The 19,584-nt window shown below is 36.7% G+C and overlaps 2 protein-coding genes and 1 long non-coding RNA gene across 4 annotated transcripts; 2 read left to right on the top strand and 1 right to left on the bottom strand.

The window, feature by feature from the left end:
- Positions 1-26: 26 nt before the first annotated feature.
- Positions 27-669, top strand: LOC148304134 (uncharacterized). Its single transcript, XR_015838385.1, has 2 exons — positions 27-413; positions 495-669. It is a non-coding gene; the product is annotated as an uncharacterized LOC148304134 (long non-coding RNA).
- Positions 670-1,847: 1,178 nt separating this feature from the next.
- Positions 1,848-3,951, top strand: TTLL12 (Tubulin tyrosine ligase-like 12). The gene has a single exon (XM_088268767.1). The coding sequence runs from the start codon at positions 1,943-1,945 to the stop codon at positions 3,800-3,802; it is 1,860 nt and encodes a 619-aa protein (XP_088124893.1). The 5' UTR covers positions 1,848-1,942; the 3' UTR covers positions 3,803-3,951.
- A 335-nt stretch (positions 3,952-4,286) lies between these two features.
- Positions 4,287-17,404, bottom strand: LOC148304132 (uncharacterized). Of its 2 annotated transcripts, none has more exons than XM_088268785.1 (12): positions 17,109-17,404; positions 14,813-14,993; positions 12,955-13,091; positions 12,049-12,178; positions 10,868-11,145; positions 10,251-10,369; positions 9,733-9,858; positions 8,801-9,138; positions 7,136-7,337; positions 6,177-6,276; positions 5,997-6,083; positions 4,287-5,608 (listed from the first exon to the last, which is right to left on the bottom strand). In XM_088268785.1, exons 1-12 carry the CDS (start codon positions 17,305-17,307, stop codon positions 5,040-5,042), a joined length of 2,466 nt encoding a protein of 821 aa, XP_088124911.1. In that variant the 5' UTR covers positions 17,308-17,404; the 3' UTR covers positions 4,287-5,039. The 2 variants fall into 2 exon arrangements, with proteins under 2 accessions (XP_088124911.1, XP_088124913.1); XM_088268787.1 differs by lacking the exon at positions 17,109-17,404 and adding an exon at positions 15,843-15,960.
- Between the last annotated feature and the right edge of the window lie 2,180 nt (positions 17,405-19,584).

The raw sequence follows: 19,584 nt of genomic DNA, 5'->3' as shown, positions 1-19,584 counted from the left end.
GATATCTATGCTTTCTTCCTTACTGTATATATAATATGACATTTGACGTTTATCTTTCGGCTTCACGTTGAGATTTGTAGACAGTTCTTATAAATATAATATTACATATCATACTGTGTTCGGTTGTATTTCTAATTCGATCAAAATTGAATATCGTGTTTAGTTGTTAAAACATAATCGCTTTACGTATATGTTTGTCTGATATTAAAATATAACCCCAAAACGAATGTAAACAATGGAAGGTGTAAATGTAACTATTTTGAAAAATTCCACTAAATTATTGGAAATATCATCGAAGGCTAACATACTAGAAGCGATAAAAGATGTACAACAGAAAACAAACTCGGCATTAACTGCTATAATTAACATTATCAGTAATGAAGAAAAGATGGAAATGGCGATGGTCGATAATGGTAATTTAAACCTAATTAAAATAAGTTAAAAGTAATTCAATAATCAATATAATCGTCTAATAATAATAATTCAAATTTCAGGTGGCGAAGACAGTGAAGATGATGACGCCGATCCGCTCAGTAAAAAAGTTAAAACGTCCTGACAGTTACTAACATATCTGATGTAAAACGTCTGTTTCTAGAATATTTTTGCAGAAATGCATTAAGTATTTTCATACTATCTGATTATTTCTAATTATATCTTACCAAAAACATTTTTTTTCTTTATATATTTATTATTTTTAATGTAACCTTGTGTCAGACCCTTTAACCCTTTGTACTCTGTTGTCGCCGTCACGGCGACATAGGAGACTAACTCTGGTGGCGCCGCAGCGGCGATATAAACAATAGGTATACCATCAAGAAAATGTCTGAAATGGTGGCGTAGATTATTTTTTTGTGATAAAGATATATTCTGTTATCTCATAACATTGTAAATAAATTTATTAAAAAACAATAACGAAAAATCATTGATCCATTTGAAAATGAGAAGATCAGTTAATAATGGGTGGGTACATAAATCCTCGAAGTAGGCCACCTGCTTCCACTCACACACAGACGCTACTTAATCATAAGTTAGATAAGTGTAATATTAAGTTAAGCAGGTTGCCTTCCTAGGCGCAATGTAAGTATTAGGTAGAAATGTAAGTATACACATAGATATAAGAATAAACAAGTAAATTCACTACCTGAGTAAAATCAAGAATTAAAATCATACACCTAAGTAACTTCACTGCTAACTTAGAATCATTGAAATGTATAAACTCATGCCTCTAGCGAGATAGCGAGTGTTTTTGCCTAGAATTTTCACTCATGAATTACATGAAATTATAGTAACTTTAAACATAAAGAGTAAATCCACTCACAGTAGGCATAGGCTATGAAACTTTTAAAGTTGAAGCCTGAGTAGGGACATGACAAACGGTGTTGCATAAGCCGTAGCTAGATTTCAGAGTCACTTGGACGTTAGGTAATTCAAAAAAAAAAAAAAACCTGCTTCCACTCCATCTGGGATCAGGCTCATGGAAGCGGTGTGATGGTATGTTAGTTAGTTAGTTTGGAATATGCAAAATTGTCTTTTATCAAAATTCCTATATTTAAAAAAACATGCTTCCAATAATAAATAAAACACTTTTTTCCTTACCACTTGAGTATTAATGATAAAAATAAGTGTTTTGCTTATAATTATTTAATCATGTCTTATTACAAAGTGAATGCCAAAATAATAAATAAGATTTTTATTTTGTGTTTTACAATTTTTTAAAAAATTGTTTTAAAATACAACAATTTTTTGATTTTTTAATGATTCCGAAGGTAAGTACCTGCTTAAGTATGTTTCCATAAACAATAGATCATTTTTCATTACTGGCTATGGAACACATACATATGGTTTTTGACATATAAAATTTAAGTTGCAAGTCTTTAAAAAAAAATCTTTGACAGCCGGTGAAAGATTTGAAAACTTTTAAATATAATCGAAAGTCATAAAAATGGACGGTATTCCGGCTTTAAATTCTTTTTTGTCTGTCCATCAACCCCAATTAGAGTTATCAGGTGTACCGCAACATTTTTGGCCAATACTCAACAAAAAACTAACCAACCAAGTTTTTGATGCCGGTGAAACATTTTCATTACTGTTGATTGATTACGAAGATACTGTGAAGGAAGCTTACGATTCAACATGGACCGTGCAGGTGTCACGCGAAGGAGGTTTGAAAAAAGACGATCCTACTCATATTTATCTGATAGATCACGCTTGGACGTTCAGAGCCCACCAGGTGCGCCGGCAACTACTCGTAGGACAAGCTCCGGGATTATTGGAGAGGATGTGCGGGTTAATGGGAATAGATGGAGAGGGCGATAGAACCGAAAAAGTAGACATGGTTTATGATAAAGTATGGAAATATGCCCAGTCCTACGCTATCAATGCTAGAGATATCTCCGCAGAAGATAGAGTTCCTATCTGGTATATAATGGACGAGCTGGGATCAGCCATACAGCATTCTGACCAGCCGAATTTCAGGATGGTGCCATTTATCCATATGCCGGAACAAGTAACATACACTCTGCTCTTCCCTATTAAAAATGTAGAAGAAAATGGGACTGTATACAGAAACTTTATAGAAGGAAATTATGACTCGGAGTATAGAGACGCGATGCTAATTCCTTGGAAAGAGTACGATCACTTTGATGCAGATTTTACCCAGTCGGAGCCGAGCCCCGACTATTTTTCTAGCGGCCATATCGCAGAAACGTTACCTACAAATATTACAGAACTAGAGGCAAGAGGCCCAACGAAAACTATAAAGGTTTTCTCTCAATATGAGAGGATCAATGAGAACCTCACTCGACCCGAATTCCAAATTGTAGAAGAAGAAGGTCCCGCTGATGTACTCTGGTTTGTAAATCATTTCAAAACCTACAAAGAGTTGAGTGAATTGGCTCCACACAAATATGTCAACCAATTTCCGTACGAGTATGTGCTGACAATAAAAGACCTGTTAAGTATCGTGGCAAGGAGGAAAGCGAAAGCGCAAGTAAATAATAAGACACTTGAAACGTATCCCAGATGGCTGCCGACTACTTTCAATTTAAAAACAGAGCTTGTTAAGTTTGTCGCTTACTATCACCAACGGGAATTAAGGGGTCTAGATAACTATTGGATATGCAAACCGTTTAATCTGGCAAGGAGTCTCGATACGCACATTACTAAAAATCTAGATTTCATAGTTAGACTTCCACCGACAGGACCTAAAATCATACAGAAATACATAGAAAAACCTATTTTATTCTTCAGGCCGGAGTGTAGCGGCAAAGTAAAATTTGATATCAGGTATGTTATCTTACTAAAAAGCGTCGAACCTCTCAATGTGTATGTCTACAAGAATTTCTTTCTGAGATTTGCCAACAGACCTTTTGCATTGGATAATTTTGATGTGTATGAACAGCATTTCACCGTAATGAATTATAACAGTCCGGAAAACTTATGTAAAATGCTCTGCGCAGATTATATCTTAGAGTGGTCCAAGCAATATCCAGATTACGAGTGGGAAAGAGTGGAGACAGATATATTTAGCATGATTAAGGAATTATTTGAGTGTGCTGTGGAAAAGCCACCCCCTTGCGGAATAGCTGCCAATCGCCAATCCAGAGCTTTGTACGCGGCGGATATAATGCTGGCTTGGGAGAAGGATAGTAAGGGAGATGATGTAATTCAACCAAAACTGCTGGAAGTAAATTGGATGCCGGATTGCAACAGAGCGTGCCAGTACTATCCCGACTTCTATAATGATATCTTTGCCTTATTTTTCTTAGATGAAACACCAGAAACATGTATACATCTGCCTTAAGTAAAATTTAATAAAAAATAAAGCATGTTTTATAGTTCTAAATATACCTACATAAATATTATTGTTAACGGTTCAATATGTATATTTTTATATGTCTTGCAGTTTTCAGCAACCACTATTTGTAAGATCATTCATTAAACTCCTTTGAATTATAATGTCTTCCTTCTTATAACCCTTATCCACATCCAATGGTGCATAGGGCACTGCATCATATTGACGCAGTGTTATCATAATCATTGCTTACATGAAGGCAAGGTGATCACTCCAGGGTAATATTAAGTAAATATTAGAGTGAGAATCACTAATATTTATTTTCACCCCCTCCTGAGAATCAAACCCGGGACCTCCAACACGATAGCTTAATACGCTAACCATTATACGACAGAGGCGGACAATATATATTTTGAACGGGTATATCTACAGGTGATTTTAAAATATGTATATTTTTATGGGTTTTTGTACAATCAAAATGAAAATGCATGAATTTTTTTTGTAGTTATTTATATAACGCTTTATTTATTTATATGAAATAACATAAATAGAAAACACCCTATCAATGTGTCGAAACTACCCAAATCTTTGTGAAATAAATAAAGTATGATGGAATCCTTGGGAATGTGCAGTAAAATACACTTTGATTTCAGTCATATTTTGTATTTCACCGATTATATAATAAATTTGATTTATTTACATATTTACCAGGTGATATCAAAAAGCTAAACATTTAATACAGTGATGAGGCCCATTTTACCAATAAAAAAATATGGAAAGGGACATAAATGTATTAAAATTAAAACAACGTAAAATTTTGCATAAAATAAATAAAAACACTATTAATGATACTTCTTCCTTAAAAACTGAGCGCCACTGCCACTTATATATAGATATGTATAAATACAAAATATAAACATTTATTTTCGTGAATATACAAATATTACTGTTCTTGAGCAAAAGAAAAAAAAACAATGTTACTATTGGCACAGTAAACACAACTTTTTGGTATTCAGTTTGCAAAATTGTGCAATTGACACAAAAATACTATAAAATTCTTTAAAATATGTATACTTACAAAGCATATCATAGTGAAGAATCAAAACTTTATATGTGGAAACAAAACATATCAGAAAACGATAGTTTGGAAATGAAATTAACCACTGTCAAGCCCGGCTTGCCGGTCAACATTTTTATATTGCACTTGCCAATATCGCACATTACCGATATTGAGTGTATGACTAGACTAGGTGGAATCAGAATCGCCTATGTGAGTTCTATAATTTCGTCGCGCCCTTTTTACTTTTTGTCTATGCTTGGTTACGAGCCAATCGGGATCATCCGAGTTGTCATTGTTGGTATTGCCTCTACGAGTTGAACTGCCACTCGGACCTCCAGTGTGTATACCGCTGTCGGGCGTAGCCGCTTCAGAATGGGTAGCTTTCTTTTTAACCGGAGTGGGAATTTCTTCGGCGGTACTACAACTGCTTTCGACCTCGCTTTCGTTAGTTTCATTTCTAAGTCTAGCTAATGTGGGGGTGTACGAAGTCAGTCTATTATCTCGCTGCCACTCTTGCAGGTTGGACTGATGGCTGCTGTTCTCGTTGCCGAATCTCAGGGTCGTATTTTGGTTGTTTCTACGCGGGATGTTGAGTTTGAAATCGTCGTGAGAACCATTAATGGGTGTTGGAATAATGTTGACGAGAGGAAGGTCAATCGAGTCGTTGCCATTGGAACGACTTTCCACCGATTGGTCGTCATCTGAATCTATTTCGGCAATGCGGAATAATGGTGCACTGTGATGACTCCTGATTCCTGGAAAATAGTAAAAAAATATTTATTTCCATTAGAGCCGGTGTAAAGTTCTTCAATTAACATTATGTTTCCAAATGAGGATTTATTTTGTAATTGGCGGGAATCCTACCCGCAATGCCAGTTTCGCAGTCAAGCATCTACCTATCTATACCACGGCGCCTGTCAAAAATGAAATTACGAACAAAAAACATAAAATATTAATAAACAAAATTTCTAATATCATTAAAATTCATTGCTTTCGTTATTTTGTTAACAAAAATACGAATTAGTTTGAAAACATCGCCCTGCAATTTAAATTCTGAAATATGTTTGAATTTTGATTTCTTTAATTTCCAATTGACAAGCTTTAACTAATCTAATATATTCATCGATTAATGTATTCCCATACCTGTGCTTGTACTAGGAATGGCTAAACTTTCATCACTGAAAGTGGAGTCGTCCAAATGATTGCTCGATAGTGCATTCCCCAGGACACCTGAATGTATACGACAATATATTAACATATTATACATATTCAATTCAATGCATTAAAGTTTCAATATTTGATATACAAGTATAACATTATCACCTTTTCTGGTCATGCGCCCCTTGCCTCGATATGTTAGGGACTTATTTTTTCTCTCGTGACTTCTTGGCATGTGCATCCTTCTTCTATTTGATCTGGACATCTGAAAATAAATGGAACATTCTATAACAAAATCACTATACAGTAGATTATCGTGATATTCAAAGGACTGAGCATCGTCATGTTTATATAGAGAGACAACTATATTTTATGAAATAACGCTATATATATATTTTTGTTTATATATATGAGAGGTTGAGGAAGGTGAATGCCAAAAATACATCACAACCTCTTAGACTAATTGAGGATAAATCTTGAGTACAACTGGTGGGAATTGAATTTGCAGCGCCAGTTTGTAGTCCAGCGTCTGCGTCTACGCCATAGCGCCTGTCTGCAATAGCATAAATTCATAAAACGAATTTACATGCGAAGTAGCATGCCTGTGACAGTAGACAATAAGTCAGACAGACAATAATATAATGGATGGAGGGACCGAAAACCTAATGTTGGGATAAGAGAAAAGATTAAAGGTAACATCTCGGCTGTCCAAACTTAAAACACAGTAAGGGACATCTTTTTGTAGTATGTTTTTTTGGATTTTTGGACTAAGTAGATTCTACTTAGCCCAAAAATGCAAAAAAAAACCTACTACAAAATGATGTCCTTTACTGTGTTTCAAGTTTGGACAGCCGATTTGTGGCTCAAAGAATCGCGGAACTGGGCAGGTCACATGTCTAAGGATAGATGGACGAAAAAGGTGCTTGAAAAAAGGCTTAGAATCATGAGTAGGCTCCAGACAAGATGGTCCGATGACATTAAAAAAAGTGGCGGGCCTGCACTGGAAGAGAGTCGCATCCAACAGAGAACTGTGGAAGTGCAAGAGAGAGGCCTTTGTTCAATGCGGGACACAAGAAGAAGGCTGAAGCGAGTAAGTTGAGCAGCAGGTCAGATCAGGTGAGTACCTTGCTGGCCTGGCGGTGGTGCAGGTGGTGCGTGTGGTGCGGGGGCGAGTCGGAGTCCCCCCCGCTGGAGGAGGGCGGGTCGGGGGGCGGGGTCAGGGTGCCGCGGAAGGCTGCCCTGCGCGTGCTGGAGCGCGTGCAGCGCATGCGGCTCGAGCTGCCCGCCGAAGTGGAAGCCTGTGGGACTTTGGTCAATCTTCTGGTACTAAAGGAGAGACACATAGATTTAGAAAAGCATACATTTTTTTGTTTTTTTTTTTTTAAGGATTAACCCACAAAGCTTCTATTTTAGAGGCTTTTCTGCTGGTAGGATAGTGTGAATAGGGAAGGTAAATGTGAAAAATATATCGCAAACACCCAGACCAATTGAAAAAAAAATCTTGAATTCATTTTTCAATTGGTGAGAATCTAATCCGCAATGCCAGTTTTGCAGTCAATAGATTTTATTCACATGGATTTTCTTCTTCTTCTAACCCAATGATGCATAGGGTAATGCATTGTATTGACGCAGTGTTATCTTGACTTTACTTATATGAAGGCAAGGTGATAACTCCTACGCTTCAGGGACTAGTCCAGGGTAATATGAAGTAAATATTACAGTGTAAAATCACTAAAATTAATTTGCGATTCAGTTAAAAGAAAAGTGTACGAATCCTGCATAATGCCAGTGAACACATATGCACTAGAGACTATGGCTCTGACAAAGAGAAATGCAAAGAAACTCAAGTGCACACAGCGACCCATGGAAAAATCCATGCTTGGTTTTAGCCTGAAGGATAAAATAAAAAATCAAGATACCAGGAAAAGAACCAAAGTAGAAGATATCATGGATCGTGTGGCAAAACTCGAATGGCGATAGGCAGGACATATTGCAAGACAGGACCCTACAAGATGGACCCCAAGAATTTAGCAACGGAGACCTTGGGAGAACAAAAGAGGTATTGGAAAACCCCAAAAGAGATGGTTCCAAAGACATAGTCGCTGTGGGGGGTAAAAACTAGCTGCAAGTAGCAACCAACCGGAGGAAATGGAAAGAAGGGAAAGAGGCCTATCCTTATCCAGCAGTGGAGGTCAGAGGGCTTATGAAGAAGAAGAATGTCATTCAATCATGAACCTCGATAGATTTTTTGACATCTCATCAAAGATGAAGAAGAATATGAAAGTCTGGGCATTTACGGGGCTGACGACCATCATAGGCTGGTTAAAGTGATTACTTTACACACACGTAACATACACCAATTCTACCCATTATTGACAACCACACTACTCAAATTCTTGGAAGTTCTATATATATGAACCAATTTAGAAACCTTGTTCTTGAATCACTAGAACTTCACTAGAGACATCTATTGGTGAGATGTAAAGAAGCTTTTTACTAAGCAGAAACTCTTATATTAGTATGTGAGGTCCGAATCCTGGATTACAATCACACACATGAGAAACGCCAGAAAATACCGTTTTCATTTTTATTTAAGCTTATAATTGACCAGATAATTTATTTACAACATTTTGAGTGTGTCCAAATACTTGCTCACAAAATCTAAAATATGAAAACAACTCCTGTAATTGGAGATAATCCAGATTTTGTGAACAAGTATTTGGACACACTCAAAATGTTGTAAACCTCAATAGATATTCTATTTTAAAAGATGAATCGATGTACGATACCCGGGGCCGGCTCTCTTCCTGGCCAGGTGGAGCAGCTTGGACTGGCGGGTGGCGATGAGGCGCGCGATGCGGTTCTGGTAGCGCGTGCGGCCCGTGGTGGCCCTCTTGGGCGGCAGCGGCAGGAAGTCGGCCAGCAGGCGGTCGCTGTCGCTGTCCTCGTCGCGCGGGGGCTTGCGGCGCCCGCGCGACGCACGCGGCCCCGGGGACGCGCCCCCGCTGCCCGAGTCCGTGTCCTCGGCCGACCAGCCCTCGATCTCGCGCTGGACGAGTGAGTCGAAGAAGGCCATCATGCGCGGGTCCTCGCTGGTCGACTGGTCCGTGTAGTTGTGCGATATGTACTGGAAACGGAATAACCTGTTCTGCAATAACACACTTGGAAACATTGAAGAAAATAAGAAACTAAAAATATTAACAAAAGTAAGAAAATTAAATTAGGTGTTCCCGCACCTAATTTCATCACCAAACTACATGAATTCAAATTTCTTCTAGAAATTCTTTCATACACCGGACTACTCATAGGACAAATCGGCTATCCAAACTTAAAACATAGTAAGGGACATTTTTTTTGTAGCACGTTTTTTTGCATTTTTGGACTAAGTAGAATCTACTTAGTCCAAAAACGCAAAAAAAACATACTACAAAAAAATGTCTCTTACTGTGTTTTGAGTTTGGACAGCCGAAACGTCAGTGACTTCCTTCTGCAATTTATAAATGAATCAATCAATTTACAATTCACAAGAAGAAATAACTATCAATTATCCGATGTAATAATTAATGTATAAACAAATTCCTTGATGAAAGTCTGAATTAACTGCCCCCGCCACGACTTCAAAAAGAGAGTTGTATTGTAACAAAGAAGCAATGGAGTTCCCATTAAGCATTAGGGTTAAATAAATTGTTATTTGTTGTACACTATAAAGAAAGTGACAAACCTGTCCTGTACTGTAGACTAAAGACACATATTCCTCGTGAGAGAAGACGGCTCGAGGGTTCTCATTCCCAAACTGTTCTTCCAGCAGATCTCCGTAAGTTCCGGGAATTTCCATTGGGGACCAAGTCTACAACAACAACAGTAAAATGTACTACATAATATGTCATATTAAATTATTATTTCTATGTCGGATATTCTTCTTTTTTCAGTCTTAGTCCTCATTACTTAGAGTTATGTTCTTGTCAAAGCAATGAATCTTCTCCAATTATCCCTTGACTGCGCTGCACGTAGCGCTCCGACCACTAAAGTGCTTGCTGCCATTCAAGTGTAACTACTGATGAATGGACTCGTTGGTGCATCTAGCTGCCCATGGAATTCGGAGCGTGCACTTTATCTTTAGTGTAAATAGCATTTTTCAGCATAGAGAAAAATAGAGTAGATCTAACACCTGACATGCTTTATCTCGGTGTTGTTACTCACACCTGTCGGATATAGAAATAATGAAATCATGACTATTACCTTAATTATTTTCTCAACGCCAGAGGAAGCTATGACGCAGTACTGCGGATTGTACCGGACTTGATTCACTATGGACCTATGTCCATATAGCACCATATGTGTCTCATCCACCCAAACACCTAGAAAAAACAAACTTGATGTCAAAAACACGCACATTAGCATAAGGATAAAGCAGAGCGTTATAGAGTTATAATAGAAGGAAAATGGAGGTGAAATAATAATAAATAAAATAATAAAATCCTTATCCGCACCCCAATGGTGCATAGGGCACTGCTTCATATAAACACAGTGTTATCTTTGTCGTTTACACGAGAAGGAAAGGGGATCAGCCCTCCGCTTCAGGTACCAGTCCAGGGTAATATTAAATAAATATTACAGTGAGAAATCACTTATATTTATTTGACCCCCCCTGGGAATCGAACCCGGGACCTCCAGAACGGTAGCTGAGCGTGCCGACCATTACACTACGGAGGCGGAGATAAAATAGAGAACGGAAACAATGTCCATGTTTTCATTCCAGTAAGGGTGTGCAACTTGAGTGAGTTGCACACCAGTACTCATACAAGCCTACCTAAGTTTCACACTGCTAATGTGTCTCTAGGAATTTATAAGGGCACCTTCGTCATCAGGTATTCTCCACATGTAGAGGTTGAAGTCATCCGAGCCGCTGAGTACGAACTGGTCTTTATCCCCGGCAAAGCAGCAGCTCTTCATGGTGCATGAGTTGTAGTAGTCGGGGTGGTAGAAGTGGGCGCGGGGCTCGGGGGCCGTCGTGGCGTACAGCACGGGGGGGAGGCGCCGCCGCAGCGCTAGCAGCTGTGTCCCCCGCGAGTTGAAGCGCACCGACATGCAGTTGTGCGAGACGCCCGTCGCACCGCCGTAACGAATCACAGGGCTGAAAGTGCACAAAGATGAGTGTCTTTTGCATTCAAACCTCAACCTTAAACTCGCAAACTTCAAGAAAGTCTGTCTTCAATTATTAGAGATATAAACATAATAAGATATATGGTAATATGTGAGCTCTGCTAAGAAAGCCAAAAAATGTGAATAACATTTTAATTTACTTTATTATTAGTTTAAATGTGTCAAAATAATCTTATTTAATGTTAATTGTCTGTAATACTAGGTGAATATTTCTAGATATTGTCATTTATTTTCATACCTAAATTTGGGCATATTTCATTAAGGCGAGGGTTGTCCCGTTAACCCAGTAAGATGAACAATTCCATTTGCCACAATGAGAATTCAATATCGTCACAATGACATGTTGGTCATCATTTTTAATTTGTTGCCGACGGATGTTAGAGGTCAAAATAAAATATGGAACAAAAGCAAAATAAAGGAATGGGTAAATGATCAAGAGCTAATTTTATGAAAATTGTAAAATGTTTATATTCTTCATTTTTTTCTTTTTTTTTGTGTCTATATTAGGTTAAAATCGTTAAAAACAATAAAAAAATTATTTAAAAAAAACTCCACCGACAAGACACACAAGGTGGCTTGGTGGGTCTCTGAAAAAAAAAAGTTCTAAATGTGTATAAATTGTGATTTAAATGTATACAAAAAAAAAATCTCCAGATTCATGATGTGCGTAGCAAAAAACTTGAAATCCTACAGAAATTATTACTCCTTGTAAATTTTCAAAAGAAATTAAATAAAACTTGCAGATTGTATTAAAAACAGCCTAAATCCTCTTTCTCAGAAAGCAAACCAGTTAATTAAGTAAGGTTATAATTAATTCAGATATATGTATAGTAGAAAATATATCAATTTGAATGGTAATAAAATAGGGGCTAACTATTTAGGTTTTCTAAGGTCCCAGAGGGTAGTCCCATCCTGAGCACTTGCAGCCGCCAGGAACTTGGACTGTGAGGGGTGGAACACCACGGCGTGGAAAGCTCTTCGACTGCGGGACAGCACCAAGGATTCTGCAATGCAAATATGCTTCATTATTGTGGGATTTTTACAGATTCTAAAGTTCAGTAGAAGCAAGTGTGTACATATGTACACAATTAATATTAATACTATGCTGTGTTCTAGTCCAATCAGAATTCTTTTGTTTGGCACCGATATGAATGATTCAGATCATTTTGCTTGTTCCCGGGGGTTTTACAGGTTTTCCACAGATCATAATTGTCGAGTTTTACTATGTACATAACAAGATATTGTCGTATGGTGTTGGATAGTTTAGGCAACTTGATAATTTTGACACCAACTTGGTGTCGCCAGCATTTGCATGACAGTTTCACAGGACATCATAGTGTTAAGAACTTTTGAGTAAAGTGCAAAAAAGTCTACAAATAAGTATTGATTTTCAGGTTTTAGCTTTCTATAATAAGGTCATAAAAGATGAAGATTGATTGTGAGCAAAAACATGTCACATGGGTCATTTAATTTAAAAAAAATGTAATTTTAGATCTGTTACTGTTATTTAAGTAACTATCAAATCAAAGATTACGCTACAATTCATTATTATTTACATGATAAGAGTTATAAATTTATGCAAAATACATAAATGAGCCATTACACATACAATACAGTGCATATTTTCATGCATAGCGGTGACTTGTATTTTCTTGTTTGTGTGTGTTTACATTATTTCTTATAATTTAAAACAGGTTATTTTATCAAGTACCTATTAATTCACTAAGTGCTACAATTTATTAATGATAATTTTGATACATATATTGACTGGCAACTTTACCATTAACTGACTGCCTAGTGTCGAATATTAACAGCCGACCATCGTTCCCAGCTGTGGCAATACTACGGGGGTCATACGGATCTACTGACACTCCGCACACTGCCTTCTGATGAGGAAGCAGTTCCACTATGCCCTTTCTGTAAATATGAAATCTCAAATAATCATCAACCGGACAGTGAGAGTTTTCCGAATAAAAAAATAAAACATTGAATGAATAACTTTATTTATAACATTGAGTTATTTTATTTATTACTAACTTTATTTATTACAAATTATTACATAAAACACTTTTTAGCACTTAAGTTTATTTATGACTGCTAGTTTCAAACTAGTTTATTTTTCCTTTATTTTCAAACTCCGCCCTCTTGACTAACCCTCCCTCCCTCTAACTTACCCTTCTCCTTATTTATAGAACAGTTTATTATTAATTATGTTTTAGTTTACATTTAGAGCTGAAGATGGAAGCTTAGCTTCCGAAACTAGCGGTCATAAATAAACTCAAGTGATAAAAAAAGTGTTTTCTTGAATAATTTTAACATGTCTTATCACAAAGTAAATGCTGAAACAATAAATAAATATCTTGTTTAATAATAATAAATAAAACCCTTATCCGCACCCCAATGGTGCATAGGGCACTGCTTCATACAAACGCAATGTTATCTCGATCGTTTACACATGAAGGAAAGGTGATCAGCCCTCCGCTTCAGGTACCAGTCCAGGGTAATATTGAATAAATATTACAGTGAAAAAATCACTTATATTTATTTGACCCCCCCTGGGAATCGAACCCGGGACCTCCAGAACGGTAGCCGAGCGTGCTGACCATTACACTACGGAGGCGGACAATATCTTGTTTGATACCTCTAAATTTCTCTCTTGATTTTCGTGGTTATTTAATATCTCGATATTTAAATGTACCATGAGGCGTAAGTGTGGGAATACAAAATCAATTTTAAGTAGTCAGGGTCGATGGGTATTTTCAGTTTCAATACAAAAAAATTATTCAGCGCACACTGGAATTTCGATAATATAATCGACAGTGCAGTTGATTTGAGGCAGAGTGTGTGTTTGAGTGTAGTATTAAGGAGCCTGAGTGTGGGAATTTATTAGCGATCTAAAACAGTCAGGGGCAATAACTGAAATCTGGCACAGATGGGTTTCTCCAAGATAGTCGCGAGTGAGATTTTGCGACTATCTCAGAGAGACGCGTCAAATGGATTGGTCACGTATTGCAACAGGAGGGTTTCCCGCACCTGGTGACAGAAGGAATGATCAAGGGAAGTGTCGGGTTGTGATCCCGTGGTTAGTGTCGCGGACTCTTAAGTCAGAGTTTCTTGGTTCGAACGCACTCTACCACAATTTGATACCTATTTCTAATAAGCCGCTAGGCTCACAGAAATAGTATGAAATTGAAATATTTGTGTCAATAATAAAAACACAATAATTTCTGATTTAAAAAAAAAAAAAAACAAGAAAGTAACGCCAGAGGATGCCCACGCCGCAGATATCTTTGCGAATTGCATGAGGATATGGGCTGTTCAACGTATGAAAAGCTGAAGAAGGCGGCGCATGATGGACCGGAATGGTGAAGGAGGTGTAATTTTTTGCTGCAAACCAATCCACAAGATTGAGACCACAGAAGAAGATGGGTATTTGCAGTTTCAATACGAAAATCTAGTTTGGGATTGGAATTTTAAGCATTTAATCAACAGCCGCAGTTGATTTGTGGCAGAGTGTGTGTGATGAGATTTTTAAATAGAAACTTTAGAATGCCTAACCGCGGCAGCATCAAGCAGTTGACCCCAACTGTTTGAAGGTTCTAGTGTATTCTCGCATTAAGTAGTAGTACGGGTCTCACGTTTCTGTGTCGTGCACGATGACCTGGTCGTCATTGCCTCCGGAGTATATCCTGGAGTTATCGGGAGTGATTGCGAGACAGAACACGTTGGAGAGGTGCTGGCCGGCCATGGACTCCGGCTGGCCGTGCTCCAGCAGAGTCTCCCCAAACTTCCATAAAATGACCCTCCTGTCATCTCCACCTGGTCATGAATAAGATAAGATACCATGGATATTATATTATTATATTATATTATTCAATACATATCAACCACCAGTTCGAATTCAGTACAAAATAAAAATATTAACACATTTCCGACAGTTGTTTTTTTTTGCCTGCGGCCGCCGGCGACGGGATTTGATAATTGTGTGCATATAGTTTAGACTTTAACAAAAAGATTGGTACATATATTCATATAAAACCTTTAAATATTTCCTTCATTTCTGACTTTGAAATGAGGCCGGCGCAGAAGGTAAAAATACACTTCCTGTCCTTATGCATCAATCGAATGGGTGGAAATACCTTTCCCGTCCTTAGTGATGTTCCAATTTCTAATGTCTACCATTCCCGGCAGACATTGGAGATTGGAACATCAAGTTATGAACTCCCGGGAAAACCAAAAATCCCGGCAAATAAATGGATTTACAATTTTGGGTTACAAATTGATCCAAATTGAAGAACTTTATCGTTGGGTTTTGTTTGTAGTCCAAATCATTTGTCACTCCGAGAATTCTTAAGGCCACTGTATATGCCAATTTGCAGATAATCATTTTAAACATTATGAATACCTTGGCAACACCAAGCAAAACCAAGTAAGTATTCACAATACTCTTTGAAAAAAATCTTGTTGATTTTTTTTTCTAATTACAGGGTTAAGGTACTTGAGCAAAAATACTGCATTTATCCAATTTTATGGACAAATTTAAAAAATAAATTATTAAGAATAAAATATGGTTAAACTTTTATATTACGAAGTAAATCACAGCAAAAAGTTTGTTATATAGAAAATTTGTAATAAAAAATATTTTTAGTATTAAATAGAATTACATACATATGAATATACTAGGAATATAGTCTAAGATATTTTGCAGCACTGCACGCTTCAATATTTTCTCGTTTATGTAAAAATTGCATGGTTTTATTTAAATTCCTGGAGTAAACTGAAATGACAGTTAATTGACAATGAAATATAAAAATCATATGGAATTTTTAAATATGAATTGTAACTATAATTTTTTTTAACAACGAATTATTTATTGATGTAGAATAAAATAACAGTATCTAATTTATTGATGTCCTACTGAAGATATATTTTTTGTATCCATTAGCTAAAATTCTAAATTAGTATGTACTGATCGAATCACAGCAAACACTTTGTAAAGTGATGGTTACATAGAAGGAAAAATCATGAAGAATATCTTTTAACTTCTATTTTCAAAAATTATTTGTTATTAGGAGAGTACCTACATATATAGAAATTCATTATTCGGAGGTATATATCACATATTACATTGTTGTTGAGTGAATTTTTTAAATCATCAAGTATAAGATATTTCCTTTTAAATACCCATTATGTTAGGTACTTGTTTTATTTTGGTTTATGGCAGCTGATGTGTACAAAGAAGAGTTATGTGACAGTACTATCTGCATATTTTAATAATAATGAATTTTATTTGTCTCAATTTATTTTACACCATATTTGAATGCTGTGAAAACAAAAGCACCTTAAGATAAAATTTTCATCTCCAGTAATAAGTATCTCCGGTGTAAACCGTGTGATATTTTAAATGCATGCAGTAATATTACTTTATATTTTAGAAATCAATTATTTAAAAAAAGGTGACTATTCCATATGGAAATAATTTTATGTAGTCTGAAATTATAGAACTTTCCAGAAAAACAAATTGGGTGATTATTTTTGTTTAAATTTATGATACATTTTGTGTCAAAACGATCATACGAAATCTAGCATTTAAATATAAACATATAATAAAGATTGATATTTGTATCGATTTATTTATTAAGTAACTGTATTTTTTGCGTTACAATTAAATAATTAATGGAATAAGCTCATTTAATCAATAATAGCAAATAACAACAAAAATTATTTCTCTAATTTATAATTAAATGAAAATGATCAAAGTAAACAAAAGTATCAAAACATTGTTCAATATTGAATTACATAGACGATAATTTTTGACAAACGCACATGCCATTTTTGAAATAACTAAATATAGCTTAATTAGACGCAAATTCGAATGCGCATGTAAATTAAGAAGACAACTACTATTTTATAATTAATTCTGTCGACACGTACCTGACAGAAGAAGCTGTCCATCGTCTGAAAATTCGATGGCATTTACACACCCATAGTGGCAGACCAAATCTTTTTTAAACAAGTTCTTAGCGACCCGCAGACGTTCGTCAAATAGTTTTGTTTTAATCGAGTGCAAGTTTCCGTTTTCTCGCTGTACAAGGTATGGAACGGGGTTCGCAGGTGATATTTTTGCAGCCATCACTGAGACCGCCTAACCGTGCATCACGAAGCGTGAGATGATAACCTGACGTTTCCGCGATGCGCCCGTGTGGCGCGCGATCAGCTGTAATTATTTATTTTTTCGGCCGCCAGCTGATGTGTCGTGATATGGCGCATGCGCGCAGCGGGAAAAATTGAATAAAAATGTTGGCTAACTAAAAATAAAAACTATATTTTTCATATTAAAAGCATTGTTAGCTTTATGGTGACACAAAAAAACCGGAACTTTTTGACAATCTAATAAAATCAGAAGCAATAGAAGAAAAAACATTTTATTCATAGTTATTGAAGCCCCAGAAATTGCCATTTAAGAAACATATATGAATTTATTAATTTATTTTTAATAACGTCCTTTAGATGTTAAATGCTATCCTCCTGTATTCTATATTCTATATATTCTGTAAAATCCTATGTTGAGATTTCCCATTGACCGCTGCAACATCTCAGCTGGCATATAATCGATTTCATACTAAATTCTCTGTTTTAACTCATTCAGATTTCTTGGTCAAGTCGTGTACACTACTCTTGAGAAAACCTCACAATAAAAATCACAGACAAATCTAGCGACCAAATTTTGAAATCACTCTTGCACAAATTCCATTGATTGCCGTCCAGTTTGTGATGTGGCTTTTCCTTCAGTTGTTGCACTATCTGCGGTCGTTGGTTTCTTATTTAGGTCAGATCTAGTCTTTTCAAAGCTGTGAATCCAATTTTTTATCGCATGTTTTGATGTGAGTTGTAAAATTACTAAAATTTTCAAAAATTCCCTTTATTCTGTGTCACCCTATATAACACTCTTCTTATCATTCTGTATAAATGGCAGACTGTAACTATTTCCTTTTGGTTTACAATTGACCTGATGATGGAATGATTATTCCTAAACTGGTAGTCACGAGGTAGTGTTTTTTTAAGTGGTATTACACAAAGTGAACGATGAATGATAAGGAGAGTGTTATGAAAAAACTAGCCTACTAAAATTGATATGAAATTTACTTTCGCTTTTCTAGGTCAATTGCTTGTACCTTAACCTTACCCAAACTCATTTAAAAATCGAGGATTAAAATTAATATTATCAGGAAATTCCTACATATTAGCAGTGTACTAGTTACGCCTCATGGTACCCTAGCCATCATACTTTTCTTTTACGATGCATCAGTAATGTTCATTTATTTGCTTCATCTGTGTTTTATCGCTATATCCAGGAATCTAGAATGGAAGATTTTTCTTCACACACATCACCATCTTCCCCTGTCAGAAATGCAACCTAGAGTACGCAAATGATGCTGTTGTAATTGATGACTCCGCCAAGAGTCTTCAATTAATTGTCGATAGGGTGAATAGGTATTCTACGCTCATGGGGCTTACAATAAATGTTGTCAAAACCCACGTGTTGTGCAACAGCTTATGCCTAGATGCCCAGCAACACTTGACGTTGAGTAACCAGCTCATCGAAAGGATTGAGAGTTTCAAGTACTTGGGAGTGTACATAACTGAAAATGGCAGCCTTCAAAAGCAACTGAGAGAGGTTTAGGACTGCACGGTATTCAACACTATAAAGGCTGTCTGGAGATAGGATTTATACTCGGTGAAGACCAAATGCCGCCTATTCAATGCCTGCATTGCTCCCATTCTCTTATACGGCTGTGAAACATGTTACCTTACAAGGGGCCAGAGCAGCCGTGTACTTAGCTTTGAGAATAGGTGTCTGCGAAGAATTTTAGGCATGTGGTGGTTTGACTTTGTGAGGAATGAAGAGATTAGGTGTAGGACGCAAATCTTCGAAGTACTTCGCATGCCTCCCGAGAACTTGAATCAAGCTTACCTCTTTTACAAGGTATGAGGTTCGCGCAGTCCAGGACGAGCTCTGCTAAAAATTCATCGGCAGCTCTTATCTGAACTTCGGGGCATAGACCTGACTTTTTTCTTATGAGGTCAAGGGATCTTGCATCCCTTATGCCACTGCAACCATATTTGGTCTATTGTGACCTCTCTCTGTATCATAGCTAACTCTCAAGACCTACATGAGTCATGTAACTCACAACCTGTCTTGGTGGTCAGAGCTTCACCTTCTCAGAGTCCAGTAAACCTGACTTGGGAGGATGCAAGGTAGCTGGCGGCTGACAGAAAAGTCTGGAGACAGTTGTGGACTTCACATGCTCCACATAGGAAGCAGATATGGTTAAAAAAATATATATGCACCAATAAATATATAATGTGTAAATTCTGTCAGAGTGAGAGTGAAAGGTGTGAAGTGAAA

The sequence above is a fragment of the Brachycentrus maculatus genome, unplaced genomic scaffold (assembly GCF_059751285.1).
Source record: "Brachycentrus maculatus isolate JH-2025_06_01 unplaced genomic scaffold, ASM5975128v1 h1tg000328l, whole genome shotgun sequence".
In the NCBI taxonomy this organism is placed as follows: domain Eukaryota; kingdom Metazoa; phylum Arthropoda; class Insecta; order Trichoptera; family Brachycentridae; genus Brachycentrus; species Brachycentrus maculatus.
This window is presented reverse-complemented; position numbering and strand designations above follow the sequence as displayed.

Coding starts and splice junctions, on each gene's coding strand:
- TTLL12 (XM_088268767.1), top strand. CDS start 1,943: ATGGACGGTATTCCGGCTTTAAATTCTTTTTTGTCTGTCCATCAACCC.
- LOC148304132 (XM_088268785.1), bottom strand. CDS start 17,307: ATGGCTGCAAAAATATCACCTGCGAACCCCGTTCCATACCTTGTACAG. Junction 11,146..12,048: donor GACCTTAGAAAACCTAAATA/GTTAGCCCCTAT, acceptor GTGCACTTTCAG/CCCTGTGATTCGTTACGGCG. Junction 9,859..10,250: donor GCGTTGAGAAAATAATTAAG/GTAATAGTCATG, acceptor TTGTTGTTGTAG/ACTTGGTCCCCAATGGAAAT.